Source organism: Lepidochelys olivacea, assembly GCF_965140295.1.
Source record: "Lepidochelys olivacea isolate rLepOli2 genome assembly, chromosome: 2".
In the NCBI taxonomy this organism is placed as follows: domain Eukaryota; kingdom Metazoa; phylum Chordata; order Testudines; family Cheloniidae; genus Lepidochelys; species Lepidochelys olivacea.
Genome location: NC_140412.1, coordinates 210,803,174 through 210,823,998, shown reverse-complemented (window position 1 = coordinate 210,823,998; position 20,825 = coordinate 210,803,174). Strand labels below are relative to the sequence as shown.

The following is a 20,825-nucleotide window of genomic DNA, read 5'->3' as shown; positions in this document are numbered from 1 at the left end:
TCAGACAGAGGGATTCTGTGGCTTCCTCTCTGAGTTTGTTGGTATCACAGTTTCTTTAATTTTATATTTTTTAGCATAAATAAAATACATGACATGTCCAGTTATCACAAACAGTAAGGAAATTATCACCAGCAGCCCAAATTGTTGCGGTTGAGGAGCTAGAATAACCATAATGAAATGTACAAGGTCCATCAAGTAGTTCATAGAGCTCTGCACACCATTGACTATCCCACGCTCTGATTCTGGAATGTTCTCCTGTAGAAGCTGGGTCACAGTCAAGTCAAATGACCAAAGACCTGCAAGAGAACAGTAAAACTCAAGTGCTGTAAATTGTGCATGAATTTGTCCTTTGAATTGTATAATATTCTCCTAAGGGAATGGAAAGCCCCATCTATGTAAAACATTTCAAACTACATTGAACATTATACTAGAAAATAGATTGTAAGTAGCTGTCCACTATTGGCAGGGAAAAGACCAAATACCCTAATGGGTTCCCAGCCCGCATCTTTAAATTTAGCGATTTCAAATTAGGAGAGCTACAGCAGGCTACCCACATATGGAAGTCCATTGAGCCACACTACATATTGTGGCCCTGTCCACCAGTATTCAGATGATAAACCAGTGACTTCTGTTAAATGATGGAAGAATTGTGAAAAAGCTAAGAGTGTAATGACCTCAAAATACCCATTGTAATATCACTGGAATAACTATATATTTCTGTTCTCTTATATCCCATCTGAAGGACACAAGATAATTTTTTTTTAAATTATAACAAAATGCATAGAATTTCTCTAATGCACGCACCTTACACTGTACCTACAAAAACTAGTTTCTTCTCCCTTCTTAGGAAAGGATTAATAGGAGGGTGCTTTTATGAGGCATCACATTACTAAATCTTATAATAGGCACTCTACCATTTTGTGTAAGAAACTAATTTCAATTGTTAAAATAAGAATGTGCATTTCATAATGCATTATTTCCTCATTTCCTTTTTTGCTAAAAAATTGTAATGGGGGTATTAGTTGTTAGTGCCGATTAGCAAGGTTCTATGATAGTCTCTCTTGATAGTAGAGATCGTTATGAGTGATATAAAAAGAATTACACTAGGAAACTGCAAGTTAAAATATGGAAGGACCATCTCAGCTCTTTGTTTTTGTCAAACTCTAGACCTCCTTCATGTAACTTTTCTATTACTTTTGTGTTCATATTTAGTATAATTCCCAGACAAAAACTATGTTAAAATGGAGTTAATGTTGTGAGTATATATCAATACTTTAGGGTAAACTACATTAAAGGGATGTTGTAATGATCTCAAAACCAAGCACTGTAAACTTAAGAAATTCACAGTGAAGATTAAATGTAGAAGAAATCCAAACTTGATAGAGTATAGAAATGTACAATTAGGGCAACCAAAATGAATTAACTGTTGAAACGTTCCATATACTTAAAACTCACTGAGTTCTTGTGTGCTTGATTTTTTTCTTTTGATTAATGGTAATTTTTCCTTGTAATTCATCCTATAGTTGTCAGGAAGAATTGCCCTATTTCAAAATGGCCACCTTCTCCTAATGTTCTCAATGGGACTGAAGGCACTGCAGCCCATAGGGAAGATGATTTCTTCATACGCTCAATCCCATGCAGAACAAGAGAGTTTTACACCATTCCCAAAATGGCCACCAACTGAGGGCAGCTGTAGTTTTGGTCTTACTGAGAACAATAGAAGATGTCAGCCATTTTGAAAGAGGGTAGTTCTTCATTGATGTCTCTGAACTAAAGTAAACTATTGTATCCTGCAGCTTCTCATGAAGGAGAAATTTTCATTTATGCACAACAGGAAAAAATGACCATTAGATCATTTTCTTTAGTGAAAAGAGATCTGACACTAAATTTCTTAAAAGCCCCTTTTTCAATTAATTTTAATTCCTAAACTAATTACCCCAATTTATTCGTAACTTTAGAGAAAATTGCGTACTCAAAGAGCAAGTGCTGTAATTGGGGGAAGGACATGCATATTTACCATACAGGGTTGATCCTTGCTTTATGTTCAAAACTCAACTCAACCTTAACTATAGAGTAGTTACCAATCCCTCCATAATACGTTTAGACTTTTATAAAATCAAAACAAAGCCAAAAAGACTCGTTACATGAAATAAGAATAATATGTAATGGATGTACCAAATTTATATTTAAAAATGCACTAAACTGTGAAAAAAAAAACCCCATGAATAGACTCACTGGATAATTCTTCATGATACAATCTCCATAAGTTTCAGCACACAGCTATACCTAAATGCTAACCTACAGTGGCTTTGCTATTGCATCATGGGCTGCTCTTGAACAGGCTGCCAGTTTATACCAATTATAGTTTTGTGGATGAAAACTAAATATGGCCCTGAAATGAGACTACCTTTCTTCATTTATGAATTAATACAGATTTGAACCTAGACCTCCAGTGGTGCCAGGCTAGCATGCTGAGCAGTTGAGTCACCTACTTCCTCTTTCCCCCCTCCCCCGCCTTGTAATTTGGTTTACTAAAATAGGATTTATAGGAGAAGTATAGCCTTTGAGATGCTACTTCTCCCCCATCCTTTCTATTTCTGCAGCATACTTAGGATTCCATGAAAATGCTAAATTTAAGTCAGCTAACAATGCTATAATAGTAGCATGAAATGTCATTGTCATGTAGATCAGTGTTGTTCCTCTGAGCAGCCCTACCAATAATTACAGGGGGAAATCCTGGGAATGCAACATAACTGTTTTATTAAAACACAGATATGCTAAAGGTAGTCAAACTGACTAGAAATCTTTGGTAGATGTCTATTAATGAAGACTCAGATGCATAAATGACATGCACTATCTGCATAAAATAGTTGAAAAACATGCTGAATTGGCATGTGCATGAGAGAAACTAAAATTACATTTTTATTGACAAGTAGTTCACGTAATCCTGGGTAACAATAGTGAAGGAATATATAAAGGCATCTCAATATGGATGCAGTATGAATACACAAAATGTAGTTGTGACTGAATACACCCCTGTATTCACACCCTACAGATTATTGTAATAACCTTTGTGCAAAATATGCTTGTGATATCATTTGAAAACTAATAACTCGCTGGTCAATAATATCATGATGAAATGTGTGTAGTAACATTATATGTAAAGTTATAAACATAAGTTGAAATCAGGTCTGAAGTGCGTTTACCAGATTAGTTTGGATAAACCTGTTTCCCAAAGACATAGGACAAGCTGATGTGTCATCTAGCCATGTGTCATCAAAATTGATGGGCCATCATCTGTCAAGTGGCTGTTCTTTGGCAAAGAAGGATGGCAGTAACAGATCCATATACATTTTAGCAAACAACACATGGAACCTCTTTCACCACAACACTCCCTGACTCCATCCTCACAGCAGGAAAGGGGGACTGGACTATAAAGTGAGGGACAAAAACACCCCAAGTTATCTCTCTCACACACACACAAACACCTAAGAAGACAAAAGAAACAGCCTTTAAACATTGGGAGCAGATCCTGTCTGCTCCCTATAAGGCTGCTATGTTTAACAAAAATCCCTATACCACACAATCAACTACTTTGCATTCATACTTAAAAATAAGGTTCTGAATGGTGGAGCAGAAATGCAATTACAAGGCTCTGAAAATTAGTGCCTGCTATGCCAAGGTGCTAAGCATCCTTAATTAGGCCCTCGCTTTCCACCAGCCCTAGAGTAAATTAAGTATGTTTATGCCTATACAGTCATTAACTTGATGAAAACAGGATATTCTTTCTGAAAGTATTGACTAGAAAGTGATTTCATTCCAAATGGCATCTCTTTGGAAGCCTCAACATCCTCCCCACCCGTCTACCCCCACCCCTTACAAACCTTTGTTTGTGGAATGGTGCTACCTGTGAGGAGATTCATATTAAATTATCTGAATTTTCTTACCTTAAGTACTAATTACTAATTCTGCTTCTTACATATTTAAGCATACAGCAGTCTGGCACAACTGCTGTTGTACTTTCTGTGCTTTCATTTACAGGGATTTTTTTGACTGGCTCTAAGCCAATGGAACATCCATTTGCTCAGATGAATTTGTTCTTAAGATTAGATTAGAGAGATTTTGTTCCTGGTTATTTCTGTTTCCAAGCCTGTTATATATGTTTGTACTACACCCTAATACTTACGAAGGTTGCTGTATTAGTAAATTAGTAGCAACTATATATATGTATATATTTAAAAGCGAATGCATTGCTAACATGTAAGAGGAAGGCACTGTCCAATGGTTAGGGTGCTAGCCTGGTGGCTGGAGACGATGGTTTGATTCCCTGGTGTGCCACAGACTTCTGATGTGACCTTGGGCTAGTCCTTGTGTTTCAGTTCTCCATCTGAAAGGATCAGCAGGACTTGATCCTGAGCCTGCAGACACAGCTAACCAACATCCCCACACTGCCACCTGGGAGTAGCTGGAAACTAGCTGACCCCTATGACCCACAATTTGCAGAGGCTGTACGCCATGGGAAGTCCCACCTCGAGTGATCCAACTGATAGTTGTTTTAGCAATCCCACATTGGTTCCTGTATCTTATATAAGCCATACTAGGGCATACTAGGAAGCGTCCAGGCAACAATATGGATCCCTAGCTAGCTGCCATGACTGCCCTGCTTTTGAACTGTCTCCAGGTATTGACTTTGGCTCTGACCTGGATTCTGCCTCCCAATTGACCCCCCACCAGAAACCCAACACTGACCTTGATAGCTGGTCTTGACCCTCATAGCTGGTCTTGACCCTCGGCCTGACTCTGCCTCCAGCTCTGACCCTCATATTGTCTCCTGACTCGGACTCTGGCTTTGACTATAAGCTCGACTCTTGACTCTGACACTGGCTCTGACCCTGGCTCTTAAGCTCCTGCCACTAGTCCTGCCTACCTTCACCCAGAATGCCAACACCATCTTTAGAAGGGGTATAACAGCACTTCCCTATCAATCAGGGGTGTGGTGAGGATATATATATTAGACTGTGAGACGGTCAATACTATGATGATGTGGGCCATATGAAACAGAGAGATCATCACATCTGGTTTTTGTTCACAGAATATTTTACCCAGTGAAGCGACTCTGCATGTGGTGGCAAATTGCATGTATACTTACCAATTCTGGCTAGTATCACTCCTGAGAACAAAAGAATGATTGAAATATAGGATTCTGGGTGATTGTCCCCATGCACGCTGTCCAACAGCACTGTATTATTAGTCCAATGAATTGAAGAACGATCTGGCAGTATGGGTTGGTTGATGTTTCTTTGGAATGGGTAAATATGCAGCTGGTTCTTTTGTAGTGTCTCGTGGTTTAAGGAAGAGTTCTTACTTGTGAGAAGAGAGAAAATACCCAAGTCAAAAGGACTGCCGGAGGCAAAGACTGAAAACACACACAGCATTAAACAGCTTACATGGAGGAGGCTGGATACAACTCCTGTGACAGCCAAGCCATAATGCTTCCTTAGCTTAGTAAACAAAATTGTGCCCATTAGTCCTGAGAAGGCAGAAAGAGCCATGAGTATGCTGAGAAGAGAGCCACTGATCCCCTGCGTGTAGGCGTACCCTGTAGTGATACAGTCAAAGCCAAGCACTGTGGTGTACAAGAAGGCTAAACCCAAGCCTGCTAAAAAGACAGACTGCCTGTAATATGCTTTCCAGCCATCTCTGCACGTACACAGCATCCTGTGCATTTTTCTGAAGCAAAGAGGCAGTTTTGTGATTGACTTGCGTTGCATTTCAGGACTGGATTTCTGCTCCGTCGGTGCTTCTGGAATCCCAGGTTTGTTGATGAATTCAACAACAGCTGAGCAAATGGGAAGATCCCCTGTAAAATACCAGTCAGAAGGTTTTAATGATTCTGGTGGCAACTGCTCCACTGTGCAGTAAGCTGCAATAAGAATTCCTGCTTTCTCGGGAAGAGTGGACCCCAACTGATCTGTTCAAAGCAGCTGCTAGAAGGCAAATATTAAAGGCATTAAAAGCATCAAACAACAAAGGGAGTTGAAAGTGGACCTGTTATTAATTGGCCTTGAATTACTTCATTTGACCTTTTCGGGTGCAGGCATAGTCTTACATCTTATCCAGAGAGTGGCGTGACAAACTGAATTACAAGTCTCTCTACTGTGTCGGTAGCTACATTATGAAAGAAAGCCATTGACACTGTCTATATATTGGTTACGCCAAAATATTTTAAAGAGGAACAAAACATCTCATACTAGTTTGGCTGTTTGCCACGCACGTTCACATGCACACACACAAAATAAAGTTAAAGTAAGGTAAGAGAAAGCAAGTTTTAATCAGAACTAATGAACTTAAAGGGGAACTTGTTAAGCAAAGGTTTCTGGCTCTGTTACTACTCTTTTGGTTCAGACATTCAAAATGGCACCAGATCCAGTATGGGATTTATTGCACACACAAAAAAGAAACATTAGCTGGAAATGCAATATCCAGTTCATCCTCATCTATATTTCAAGCTTAGAAAAAAAGAATAATGTTTTGATACAACTACAAAATAAAGATTTAAATGTAAATTAGATACATCTCAGACATGGTTAACTTCATTGTGCAGATTTTGGTTCTTAAGATTGTTTTTAAGCTCCGTTATTGGAGCTAAATATGATGACTATGATCGAATGAGCTGAGGAGAAGACTAGGACCCAGAAACTCTTGAGTTATAATTTTGGTGCTAATACTGAGTCCCTGGGTAAATTACTTATGTTTCTCTCAGATTTCCCATTTATAAAAGTGCGATAATACTATTTTCAAACTTTTAGGGCTTTCGTGAAGATTTGACACTTAGTTCTTACAAAGAACTTTGAAGGTGTAGAGCACTACCAGCTACTCCTATAATATACATGCAGTTTTATTTGCCCCATCAAAGGTATTTCATTTTTAAAAGGCATATGATACTTTTTTCTATGAAAGAATAACAGTTCTCAGAAAATGTAAATTCTTCTCATATTTATAATCAGTTTCAATTACCTCCAGCTAATTCCGTCTAAGTGATCATATCATCCATCAAGAGTAAGTTAGTTTAATTACTATTAATGTTTGTAGAGTACTTTGCAAATGTAAGTGCTAAGTGCTAATTACCCTGTGTGTGAGAAAGATGATTGTAAAAATGTCATTGTGGGGCTCATATTTCAGTGCATAAATATATATCTCATATGTCATACAAAAATAACTACATTGAAAGAATATTAAGGATGGCACTCAAGCACTCAAAAGTTAAGAAATGCCAGAATTAATGCTTTCAGTGCAACCTTAATTCAATCCCCTTGTGCATATGCATTATGATACAGTCTTTAATTACATGATCACATACTATTTGTTCCACAAGATCCAGTCCCTTGTTCAGTAAACGGGTGTTTATTCAATATTTCTTTTTATCCTTCTCATTCAATGTGTGGTCCAAGGACTTATTTAACACACATCATCCAAATGCTGCACTGGATACAAAATTATTAATTTTCTCACGGATGTTTCTGGAGTGCCCTCACCATAGTATCTGAGTGCTCCACAAACATTAATTCACTTATCTTCACAACAACCTTGTGAGATTAGGAGGCATTATCCTCCTCGTTTTACTGATGGGGAACAGAAACACAATGAGATCAAGGCCAAAATTGTCTAGAGTATCCACTATTTTTGGGTGTCCAACTTGAAACAACTAGGTCATGATTTTTCAGAGTACTTAGCATTTTCTGTCACTTTAACATATTCAAATCATAAACTCAATTGACTCCAGTTGCAGCTGTGAATGCTGAGCCCTTCTGCAAACCTGGTCTCAGGTGTTGGCATTCAGAAAATTAGGAACATACAGTTAGTGGTCACCTGTGAACATTTTGGTTTAGGGCTCTGGGACAGAGGTAGGGATAGAATCCAGTTCTCCAAGTTCTTCACTTGTCTTAACCAAGGTGGGGTGGGGTGAAGGGGTGGGAACAGAACCTTTGTGTTGGGGGTGGATAGGAGCAGAGGGCACAGTGAACAGATGCCAGAGGGCTGGGCAATCAGATAGATAAGACCATGCTTTCTTCTCCTGAAAATCCCTGCCTCATTCACTACCACACCTTCCAATTTCTGCAATAAACAAGACAGGCGTCCTACAGACAACAGTCTCCCGCATACACAGCCCCGATTCTTCCCCAGAGCACCATCAGTCCAGTGCACTGAATGAGGCAGGGATCCCCATGGGAAAAATTAGTATGTGATCATGTCACTGAAGACTGTATCATAATGCATACGCACAAGACGGTCAAATTAAGATTGCCCAAGTAATTTTAATTCTGGCATTTCCTAATCTGTGCTCAACTATACAGCCTTAGCATACTGTTAATATAATTTCTTTTTTAATGTACTGTCTAGAACCTAAGTAAAAAGTGAAAACACTGAAATTCTATTATGTGCAAGCACACTAATTCCCCCCCCTGCCCCCACTTGCATCAGCAGCATGATTTGAACCGTTAGACCCACTGCATGGACCTCTACCACTTGAGCTAATAGAATAACTGGTAGCCATAGTAGGCTGTTATCCTCTATGTGAAACAAGCAGAGTGCGGAATGAGACACATACTTTGCCATTGGGTTTCACAGCTGCTTAGAATAATGTAGAGACTCGGGACTCCTGGATTCAATTCCAGGTTTTGTAGGGGAGCATGTTCTAATGGTTAGACCCTTCTACCACTGTGATCCTAGGCTGTGTCTGTGTCCCTCTGCTCCTCCAATCCCTTACCCTGCTCCCTCAGCTTTCCTGTCCCCTCCCCTTCTACTCCTATCCAGTCTCCCCACCCCTTCCCTGGCTCCTCCCCCCTCTGTTCCTATCTAACTGCCCATTTCTCTGACTCCTGTTCACCTCCCCCTCTGCTCCTATTCAACCCCCACTCCTGCATCCCATTCACCTCCCCCTCTGTTATTCCTGCCATCCACCCCACACATAGAGATGTCTGTTCTTACGGAAAAACCCTTGTGGATGGCTAGTATGTTCTCATTAGTATAGTCAACAGAGGGTCTGTCTACCCTACAGTGGCTACAGCAGCACAGCTATGGCACTGCAGCTGTGCCACTGTGTGTAGATGCTTCCAATATTGCCAGAAAGGGTTTTTCTGTCAAGGTAGTTAATCCACCTTTCCAAGAGGAGGTCATAGGCACTGACTCTGGGGAGCATCCCTGGAAAAAATATTAGCACCCACCGGCAATCCCGCCATCAGCGCCTCCCACCCACCGGCAGCCCCACCAATCAGCGCCTCCCCATCTCCCCAGCGCCTGCCACCTGCCGTGATCAGCTGTTCTGCGGCGTGCAGGAGGCACTGGGGGAAGGAACGAGGGCTGGGAGCATTCAGGGGAGGGGGCGGAATAGGGCAGGAAGAGGCGGGGCAGAGGCAGAGCGGGGCAGGAAGAGGCGGGGGGTAGGACCTGGGAGGAAGGGGTGGAGTGGAGGTAGACCTGGGCTAGAAACTCGGTGCCTATGGAGGAGGTAGCTAGGTCAATGGAAGAATTATTCTATCAACCTAGCCACATCTAGTAGATCGATCTAACTTCTGCAGTCAGGGTATGAAATTTTTCACAGCCCTGAGCTATGTAGCCATCTTGATCTAACAGGTAGACCGGGCTGAACAGGCACATTTGTAGCAGAATTGCACAGGAGGTCCATCTGCAGGTGGTTTGCTTGGTATTTAAAAAAAATTCTTCATCAATAATGGATGAAGAATGTCCTAAATAGTAGGGAGTGAACAATTGCACAGGATACTTTTCCTCAGTGAGAACAATGTGTTAGCCTGAATATCACATACAAGAGCTTGGGGAGTGCAGGTTAGTATAAAACAGATTTCAGCTAATCATCACTGCACCAATTGTGTAACAAACAAATCATGACTAAGGCTTGGTCTACACTACAGAGTTAGGCTGACATAAGGCAGCCTATGCTGACCTATGTCAGTGTCTACACTACAGCCTTGCTCCCACTGATGTAAGTGCCCTACGGCACCGACATCATAACTCCACCTCCACAAGAGGTGTAGGGCTTATGTCGGGGTGGTTAGGGTGACGCAGTGTCCGCGTAGACACTGCATTTCTTACATCAGCTGTTGGCTGTGTTGTCAATTTAATGGCCGGAGTCGTGAAATTGACAAAAAAGCTGGGGGAGTTCCTAGTGGAGAGCTGCCCCCCTACACTGCCCCTCTTCAGTCAGTGTGTCACCAGGAGCACACACACCACCGACAGAAGGAGGGTAGTGTGGACCTAACACAGGTCGACTTAAGATTGCAGTGTAGACATGCCCTAATTTGTGATTTTACTGTTTTTTTTCTTAAAATGTCTAAAGGCATCAAGAAGTATTATGTCCCAACTCTAGCTGCTAGTACAGACTCACCCCCCATTGATACGGCATCTGATGATTAGTATTAGTAAGGCTCAGCTCCAGGGAGTAAGGTCGATGTCAGAGGAGTTGTCTTGTTGTCATAAGTCATCTAATCTCCTGGTATAAGCTGGGTAAAACCTTGTTATGGGTTGGGGTAAAACCCCACTGAGGTTGATGGGTGTGAACTCACTCTTCAATTAACATCACTGTAAATATGAGCCCCACGGAAAACAAAAGGTGTGTGTGAACCTGCTGAGAAGCTTTTGGGCTGAGTTTTGGTTTTGGTATGTGTGTATGAGAGTGTGAGAAAAAACACTGCTTTTGAAATGATTGATATGGCAGACAAGAACAGAGAAAGGCAGAGGAAAAAAGGAAAGAAAAGCCAAGCAGGAGCCTGTAAGCACAGTGTGGCCCTGGAAGAAGCTAGAGAGAGGGCTTTGGGGTTGGGTGCTGGCTACAGAGACTTGAACTCTGTAAGGTAAGAAGCTGATCCTTTTGTTACTCGATTCCTCCTGTGTTCAGAGACACAGGACTTTGTATATAAATAAAACTGCATACCTGACTATCACCAATTTCTCCCTCCAACTTGTACATCTGAAGGGCCCCAAACTTTGATGAGCGGTTCAGGTCAAAAATGGGCAACAGTACTTATGCATAATTTCCATTGTCATTAGTAGAAGATGGCCATGTACAATGAGGCAGGAATTGACCCCATGGAGAACCACTAAAACAGGAAGATGGTCACTGGGGATACAATACTCTTTTTAAAAGAGTAGCAAAAATAAACTGAATATTAGGGATTACATGCATTAAATCATTCTTCACTGACTTCTTTTCTTTTAGCATCTTGAATTGCTATGACAACCATCATTCTAAATGAGTATCAGTGGTTCAGTGACATGCTGCAGGATAGTGCTCTATACCAAGGAGCACATAATGCAGACAGATGGATTCATTAAACTGTCTTTAAATCTGCCTGGTAAGGTATTAAACAATGGAGGATCTGCTATTCTCACACCCACCATTGCGAGTTGTGTATGTAAATCACCCTCGTACCTGGATTTGGAGAATTGACCCCCGCATATTTGCTACTTAGCTTTTCTCTTTTCTTTTTATAGTAATTTTATTATCTTCATACAGTTCCTTTGGACTGACTCATTGGATACCCTCTAGTACTCTAATTATTTCATGTGTAATTCAACATTTTGGATGCAAGCCTGTATTTCTATAGTAATACATTTTTAACATGTTGGTGGGAGGCTGTTCTCCTATTGAACACTACTTACCTTGCACATCTGTAAGTTCCATTTGTCTTTCTATAGCATATTCTCCTGCATTCTGTTGAGGTTTCACAGCCAAAGGAGGCACTAGTTGATACACCCTGGATAGGAATATAAATTCTACCAGAAGAGAGATCAAGTTCCATCCAAGAATAAATCCACAGCCAATGACATTAGAGGCCCAGGTCATAACCTGCCCCACAGACAGAGGAGCGAAGATATTTATGACTTGATCCATTCTTCTTATAGCTGCATTCATTCCTAAACATGGTGTAAAGACAGAATGCATTTCACTCTACATATATACAGATGCACGCGTGCATCAGTACTGATGTGATAATTTTTCCACCCTTTGTTTGCCTAATAACACTAAAAGCTCTACAGGCAGGGACTGTCTCATACTATATACTTATACAGCATCTTATGGAGTCCGAATTTCACTCAGGTCCTCTAAGTGCTACTGTGATACAACCAATAATATTAATAATAAATTATCACTTAAGATATTCAGAAGGAGCAAGATATTTTACATAAGACCACATGAAAAATAAAGTGATTGCGTGGTGGGGAGGACAGATAAAGATGTGTTCATGAAAGCCAGGGACTAACAACAGGGGTTTGAGTCCAGGAGAGCATGGAGAGACATGTATGCTTCCTTGCTCAGCTTTGGCAGTGCACTTTAATCTTGATTTACAAGAACCCTTCCTAACTTAGACCTGTGATGCTGCCATAGAGAGATTTCCAAGAGAGCATAATTGCAGTACATGGTGGTGGTGTGAAGTACACAGACAGAGTCTTGGATATGTCCTTTCACTTATGATTCGTGCCAGGGTTTGAATCAGGTCTCCCAAAGCAGAAGACAAGTGTAACTAAACTATTGTGCCCTGTAGGCTCCTGTCTAAAAAGATGTTGTCAATTCTCAGTAGTTACTTCACCTGAAATAACTTTGCTACTTTTACTTGTTAATAAAAGCTCATTATTAATAAGCACAGTCCTATATTTTTTTATCTGATCAACCAGAAAACCAGGGGGGAGGGATAGCTCAGTGGTTTGAGCATTGGCCTGCTAAACCCAGAGTTGTGAGTTCAATCCTTAAGGGGGCCATTTAGGGATCTGGGGCAAAAATTGGGATTGGTCCTGCTTTGGGCAGGGGGGTTGGACTAGATGATCTCCTGCTGTCCCTTCCAATCCTGATATTCTATGATTCTATGAAATTGGTGAAAAACTGAAATCTTTGTCATCTGTACATTACCAGGCTTTCTCCTGAGAGGACTGAACATTAGATACTGCTTTGAACACATTTAATCTATTTAATAGATTATTATTATTATTTAATCTCTATTTAATCTTCTTAGACTCTTATTAAGGAATGAAATTAGAGATTTGTTTCTAAATAAATATGTAACTATGTTTCTTCTATTAAATAAAATATAGCTTTGGCTATATGAACATAAACCATATCTAGCTCACCAGCCAGTTGGCCTCTGTTATCACCTGTGATGACCACAATCCAGTCTTTCTGAATGGTTATCGTCAGCGCTGTGCTTGCCAGGTTTGCCAGATCGGCTAAGATGATTACCACTGCATAACAGAACACCTTGTTGGAAGTGAATAAAAGCCAGGGGTTGGAATCCAAGAATCAAGGTTACTCAGCTATTGCTGGCTGGAACATTACGCAAAGTCTGAATAAGGATGGAAGCTTTCAGAGATAGGTTAAGTTTGCCACAGGAGTGAGTACATTTTTGCTAATTTGAGCAGCAGAAGCTGCTTTTCCATTAACACTATGAGCCAGATTCTGTTCTCAGTTAAACCTCCCGAAAGCCAGGGTGAACCCGTTGCCTTCAGTGGAGTCGCTCTAGATTTAAAGGGGTAAATGAAAGCAGAATTTGCCCCTAAACCTTATAATCTTCTGCCATTATATCGAGAGGTGACTTTGCCTCAAATCAAAGGTTAACACTAGAGGGAAACATGTTAAAGAGGCTCAATTCACCAAGGCCCAGAGCCTCAGCTCCAACCAAGAAATGCAGAGTGTTAAAGGGTGGGAGCAGGTGCAATGGCGGTTTAAGGCCCCCAACTCCTGGGGCAGGCTGGTCCCCCTGAGAGCTGCTTTAACTTGCCCTGGCTGCTAACAGCTCCAAAAGGCCAATACAACAGCTGGGGCTCACCAGGATACAAGGAAAGACCAGCTGCACGCCTTACACTCAAAGCCGAGGGTGCAGGAGGGGGATGGGGAGACGGAGGGAGAGGAAGAGCTGCTTCATTGGCTCTTCCCCATCATGGGATCCTCTCTGTGAGGATACCCTGTGGCTGATTATACTGGCTTTCTGGCTGCTTTGCTGGTGGTACTGTGTACAACAGCCACAGCACAGAGGATATTCTGGCCCACAGTCAGTCTCTACGATTAAAGCAAATACTTTACATGCATTATTAACCTACATAAAGAACCCAAGACTGAAATATTCAAAGTATCATTTAGACACTTACACTAAACCAGCCGTGCCACATTTGCTCAATCTCGGTTTTGTAAGAGAATACCAACATCAGTACTACGCAGCAGCCAGTGACAGAGGAGTTCTGAATGAACAGCGATGCATGAGCAACTGCAAAATGAAATAGCTCTTGATCTGATATATATCTGATTGATTTTAAAAGACTCTCACAAATTCTGTCACTTAATACAAACAATCTGACAAAACCCTAGCAGCCACCTGAACAGACTTTTCTAATAAGAAATGTCTCAGCTTTGTATGAAAGACAAAGAATGACACCTCATTCTCACTATAGAACAGAAATTGTGTTTTCTGACCAGAGCTAATTATAAGGAACATTATTTAACATTTTGCAAATTCTGAGAGGCATGATCTAGTGAGGAACTCCTACTCCCAGCTTGTCTTCTGTGGCCTTGGGGAAGTCGCACTGGCTTTAGGCTTCTATATCACTTAGGCACTGTTTTACCCTTAATCTCTCTTTCTCAGTTTCTCTGTTCAGTTAGGATGATATAATGCTTCCCTCCTTCATAGGAAAGGTGTAAGAAATTATTAATATTTTTAAAGCACCCTGAAGAAGATAGCACTTATAAGCATTATTAAATCACATGGATAGTAATTATATTCAAGAGTTTGTATCTCCTAGTTAGGAATATCAAAATCAACGCAGACAATTACCTTTATTTCTTGGTTTTCTATCAATCCAATCTCCAATTAAGGCCCCAAACACCAGTACAGAGCCAGCTACCACTAACCCAAAAACAGCTGTTAGAAGGAGATTATGTCCATACAATTCTATCAGGAATACAGACATGGCAAAGTGCCACATTCGATCTCCCTGAAAAACAGAAGAGACAAAACTTTATTTTGATTTTAGCCTCACAAAATAAAGCAATACCATGGACTAAATAAATGCAAGTACAGAAAATGGGGCAGTCTGAATATTTTAATTTGATCCATTTCTAAATACGTTTCCAGATGTACTACAGTGCTTCCAGAAATACAAATGCTTCTCAAACCAGGCTTCTCTTGATCATTTACAATGCAATAATTTTATCTGAGCTTATCTTACCCATATAGAAAGTGCACAGCTTGCATAAACCAGAAATCTTGGACCCATGAGGTAGCTCAGCACTGCATCTGAAACACATACACAGAAACCAAATACACTTGAAAGTAAATTTTGTATGTACACATGTGCATGTGCATCTGTGTGTGATTGATGTGGCTGGTGCTGTATAGCCAAGTAAAAAAGTGTACCTCACCCATAGGAAAGTACAGTCTCACTACACACATTCACAGACAAAAGGGATAAAATTCTGCCCTCATGGAAGTCAAAGGCAAAACTCTGATTGATTTCACTGTGGCCAGGATTTCATCCAAGATATCCCATGATGGAAACCAGAATAACACTTCTCAATTCTCACAGGTGGGAACACTGTTGCACAAAACACCACATCAGAACGTTAAACGGGATAAACAAAAGATCTCCCTAGTGATGGAGCAAAGCAGAGAGGTGACTAAATGAGGTCATGTTGGCGCAAATCAGTTAAAATGGAAAATGATGTTCTTCTTTTCACCACAGAGGCTTTTGCACATAGTGTGTAATTTACTTTATTGGGATTAACTGGCTATGTGTGTTGTGTTTTCAGAGAAGATGCTTTTGGTTGTAAAACCCATGGGATTAATTGGTAATTCTCAAACTTTTAACATCAAAGGGCCTCATTTAAAAGTAGGCTATGCCAGGCCTCTAATTTGCACCCACAACATTGCACTCTTAATTAATGCGGGAGTAAGTGCTGGCATTTAGACACCTCTTCTAGTTACCTGATTTGCAGGGACAGACGGGAAGATGTTTGTTTAAAATTCTTTATTTTCTCCTGCAGTTCATGATGTCTGGAATTTTGTACCCACAATCAACTAAAGGACCAAACTCAGAAGCCATTTTTAAAAAATGAAGTCTTTTATACTTATTTTCAAAGAAATATTAGGTATCATTGTGGAGCTTTTATTCTAATTGACTATCAAATTGATCAGTCTGAGGAATTGTATCCCTTACCTTTAGTCTGGCTAACAATGTAGTGCCTGATTCTCCATTGTGTGGCCTGTTGTGCAGTCATTGGTGCTAGATGGGGATATGTTATCATTCTGATTTGGTAGTGTTTTATACCCAATTTCCACAGGTAGAAATGCCCACATGAGGTGCAAGGCAATGGAGTATCAGGCCCTTAGCAATTCAGTCTAGTATATCTTCCCTATGGCCTATATATGTGTTTTAATCTTCCATATCAGCTCCACTCTCTATAAAGCTCAATCTCTAAAAATCATATTCTCCATCAGTGTCTGTAGTTAGAGGGGGTGACATTTATGCTTCTCATGCCTGGAACTCTGACTTCATTTTCATGTTTAGTTGTCACAGCTGTAGCCCCACACATCATCCTTCTGACCTGAAACTGTATCATGAGAGGCGGAATAGTCATGTGTATGAAAACAGTAGAAGGGCACATTTGGAAGACAGATTCAGTTGCTAAGCAGCATTTAAGTTAGGCAGTCATTTCATATTGCTGAATAAAGAACAAATATCTGAGAAAAGTATCTGTCTTATGCATTTCTGCAGCGCTCAGTGGACAGACAAAATTGCATAGAGTTCTGATTAATTTAAAGTGGCAGAGAGATTACTTCAGTTCAAGAACAAGGCCTAGATAAAATGATATGACAAGCTGATAATGTTCAGCAGAATTACACCTGGCAACAGTCATTTTCATCTCTTTGGGAGATTTACCAATAAATCTGTTCTCTTTCCTGATGGATGTTTCTGTCCATATTCTCTGACTTCTAGAGTCTTTTAGGTCTTCTGAGTCTTCCACCATTCTTTCTTACTGCAAATAAAGGTTACACACATTGAAAATATATGCAAATTGCAACTACACTGCATGAAGTGTGGGACATCAGGTCTAATTTCAATAGAAATCAGATCCTCCAATTGTCTGAATGAAGACACTGTTATGCCTTTACACAAGTCATTCTTTAAATTATATATGTGAACTTTTTGCTTTCAGCTATAGCCAGATTATCAACAAATGGACATGTACTAATAAATTCCCTAAATACCCTTTGTCTAAGTGCAAATTATATATGACTAAATAAATATACGCACACTGTAATTAACTGTTCTAACTTACCACAAATAGGAAATAGTCTATGTTTTATACTAAATGAGCCCGATTTCTTTTCAGCCCTGCAGTAGGCGACTGTTAAACATTTCTACATTAGCATACATTTAAAAAAAATCTTTCCATTCTCCCATAGCATTATAGTTACTATAATTAATGCAAATTAAATACGAAGAGAAAACGATCGTTTCATTTATATAATCCATGGACATTCAAAAAGTTGGGTATTTTCACTTCTATTCCACTAGCTAACATGCTATAGAAATCAGTTGCAACCAACAACTCCCTTAGTCAATTATACATTTATTTTTACTTACCATGCATGAACAGCAGGACCAAAATTTTCATGTGTTCTAGCTTTATTGTTTAGTTGATTCAGTCACTTGCTGTACAACTCTATGGAAAGATGATTTTTTTAAAAAAAGGAAGAGCTCAGTTTATGAAACTTACACGTACACTTGCTAACATGTATAGCGTTGTGTGAAAAATGCTGGAGGTGCAAATGTTTCATGTTTGTTGTCAAAAGAAAAGCCAGCATTTTCTGTCACATGTGACAAGCTAGTACAATGTGCTTTTCTACGGGTCATTCGGTGCGATGTAAATTAGCCCACTGGGAAAAGACTAATCCTGGGAGTGCACTGCATCTCACGTCTGGCATGAAAAGGGCAGAAAGGCAAAGCCTAGCTAACACAGATGCTGACTGCTTTATTTGCCCCGAGCATTTCATTTTGATTTACACGTCAAAACAGTGCAGAGATTAGAGGGCTTGACTTCAGTGGAGCTATGATCATGTACTCTAGTCCCCATGTGCTGTATTCTTCAGTGAAGCCTCAGGAGAGAATACATGCTATTTTAAACATTGCAATACTGGCTATGTGTTGTCCTTTTAGAGGAGATGCTTTTGGCTGTAAGAGGAGTATCATTTAACTGTTTTAATTGCAGTAATAATTAAGAATACAATTTCATGTATTGAATTCAAAGCATCATGTGACTTCAATTTTTATCTGAACACATAAGCAGAGAGATTTGATGGTTTTCTGCAGGCTTGTGTATCAATTTCACTTGAATCCCTATGCTTAAACTGCTGTTTATCAATCTTATGGGATGTTCTTTACAAAGTATTCACCAAAAAACTGAAAAAAATATTAGATGACTTTCGTAGGATTCTGAGAATTCACCAACAGTTGTCAAACTGCAATGTCATTTTGTGAGATGTTTGTGGAATTTCCTTAGTAGTTAGTTGCAGAGGATTTTCATAACTGTCCATTCATTTTGTGTGTCTAACTTGAGACATCCAGGGCCTGATTTTCAGAGGTGGTGAGCACCTGCAGCTCCCACTAACTTCAACAACTCTGGTGACTGGACTCACATGCCTCAGGTTGGGCACCCAAAAGTTGAAGCAGGCAAAATGAAAATGTCTAAAAGCAAGATGCATCTGTACTCTTGGGGAGTGCAGTGGCTCTGGAAGGGCTCACTCACAGTACAGCCGTGATTCTCAGCCAGGGGTATGTGTACCCCTGGGGGTATGCAGAGGTCTTCCACGGGGAACATCAACTCATCTAGATATTTACCTAGTTTTACAACAGGCTACATAAAAAGCACTAGCGAAGTCAGCACAAACTAAAATTTCATTCAGACAATGACTTGTTTATACTGCTTTATATACTATACACTAAAATAGAAATACAATATTTATATTCCAATTGATTTATTTTATAATTATATGGTAAAAAAGAGAAAGTAAGCAATTTTTCAGTACTAGTGTGTGGTGACACTTCTGCATTTTAATGTTTGATTTTGTAAGCAAGTAGTTGTTATAAGAGGTGAAACTTGGGGGTACGCAATACAAATCAGATTTCCGAAAGGGTTACAGTAGTCAGGAAAGGTTGAGAGACACTGCAGTACAGGAAGACAGACAGGGACTTCCCATAATGCTAAGGAATTCCATTAGGTTTGGCCAAAGCGCCAGGGAAAGTGAATGTGATGTGACAGTCAAAGGAGCAGAGGAGACTAAGTACTTACATCAGAATTCATGGCATTGTAGTTCTGCTTGGAAGAGGGAGACAACGTCCCTGTCTTCATTGGGCTGAGAACAATGTTCGCAAAACCACTTTAAAGGAGGTGTTAAAATCAAGTTAGTGTGAACCTGCTTAAACACTAGAGTATTGAACACTAGGTAGAACACTAGAGTATTGAACCACTTATTATGTAGCTGTTTGGACATAAAAACACACATATATCAAAAAAGCCAAAACAGATGAGAGGCAGGTGCCAAGACAAGACCTACCTCTTGACAAACACAGAAGAGACTTTCCATCTCATCTGCCCTCAGGAATGAAGCATACTTAATGAGAGTACTTTAGGCTCTTGCATTCTCTGCCTGGCTGCTCAGTAGGGCAGGGCACAAGCAGCCTACTGGCCCTCCCACTGGTGTGAGGAGTTAGTGAGAAGATTGGGCTTTCTTGCAATCCCACCCCATAGCACTAATCCATATGTCTGAAATAAATGAACTAAGCCTCACAATACTTCCATGCAAGAGGAAGCATTACTAGATCCATTCTACAGATAGGTAAAATGAGGCCCAGAGGGGTTAAGCAATTTCACAGTTTCATAGATTTTAAGGCCAGAAAGGACCATTAGATCATCTCGTCTGGTCTCCTGCAGAACCGGCTATAGAATTTCTTCCAGTTATTCCTAGCGCCCAATAACTTGTATTTGACTAAAGCATATAATTTTCTCAAGGTAAGTGAATCAGCTACAGAGCTGGGAATACAACCCAGGAGTCCTGACTCCCAGGGTTCTAATGACTCAGCCCCCTTCATTTAAAAATAAAGGTCCTAATGAAACCACAGTTGGCTGCTGGCTCTGCAGATGAGGTGCCAGCTTTGGCGATCCCATCAGAAGTAAAACCTTGTCTTTAAAAATGTTTTAATAGTTCATTAGGAGTAACTGTAATTCTAATACCATTGGGGCATTTTTCTTTTGCTTACCTGAGACAGACCTATTGCATTTCAGAAAGGTACATGGTTCAGCATTCAAAGCCAGCCTTATATCCTTGTTCCTTCCTGTGGCTTCCATGTGTGTTTACAATTATTTCACTAGCAAAATTACAAAAACATTGTTTTCATCCCAAAGGCTGCCTGTACACAAAGCATTTTCAGAAATGCTCACACCAGCTCTTGAAGACAGTGGTAAAAAGCCTGTGGCCAATCTCCATCAATGCTATGTAATACTTGAGGGCCTCCATCACCAAAGTATCTGAGCACTTCACAAACATGAATGAAATCATCCTGACAACATCCCTGTTACAGGATTGTAATCCCCATTTTAACAGATGGGCAACTTTAGTACAGAGAGATTGCATGACTTACTCAAGATCCTAGAAAGTCTGTGGCAGAGCCAGGAATTGAATCCAGATCTGCTAAATCCAATCCAGTGTCTTAATCACAAGAGCATCCTTTCTTGGCTCTTCACTGATGTTAGACCAATGACAGGA

The 20,825-nt window shown here is 40.2% G+C and overlaps 1 protein-coding gene across 1 annotated transcript; it reads right to left on the bottom strand.

Annotated features, from left to right (window-relative positions):
• On the bottom strand, positions 1-17,827 carry LOC311516781 (ferroportin-like; the record flags this gene model as incomplete). Its single annotated transcript, XM_084621118.1, has 9 exons — positions 17,647-17,827; positions 16,939-17,035; positions 15,229-15,296; positions 14,835-14,994; positions 14,155-14,270; positions 13,141-13,267; positions 11,677-11,931; positions 5,150-5,860; positions 1-296 (listed from the first exon to the last, which is right to left on the bottom strand). The coding sequence occupies exons 2-9, from the start codon at positions 17,024-17,026 to the stop codon at positions 1-3; spliced, it is 1,821 nt and encodes a 606-aa protein (XP_084477244.1). The 5' UTR covers positions 17,027-17,035; positions 17,647-17,827.
• Between the last annotated feature and the right edge of the window lie 2,998 nt (positions 17,828-20,825).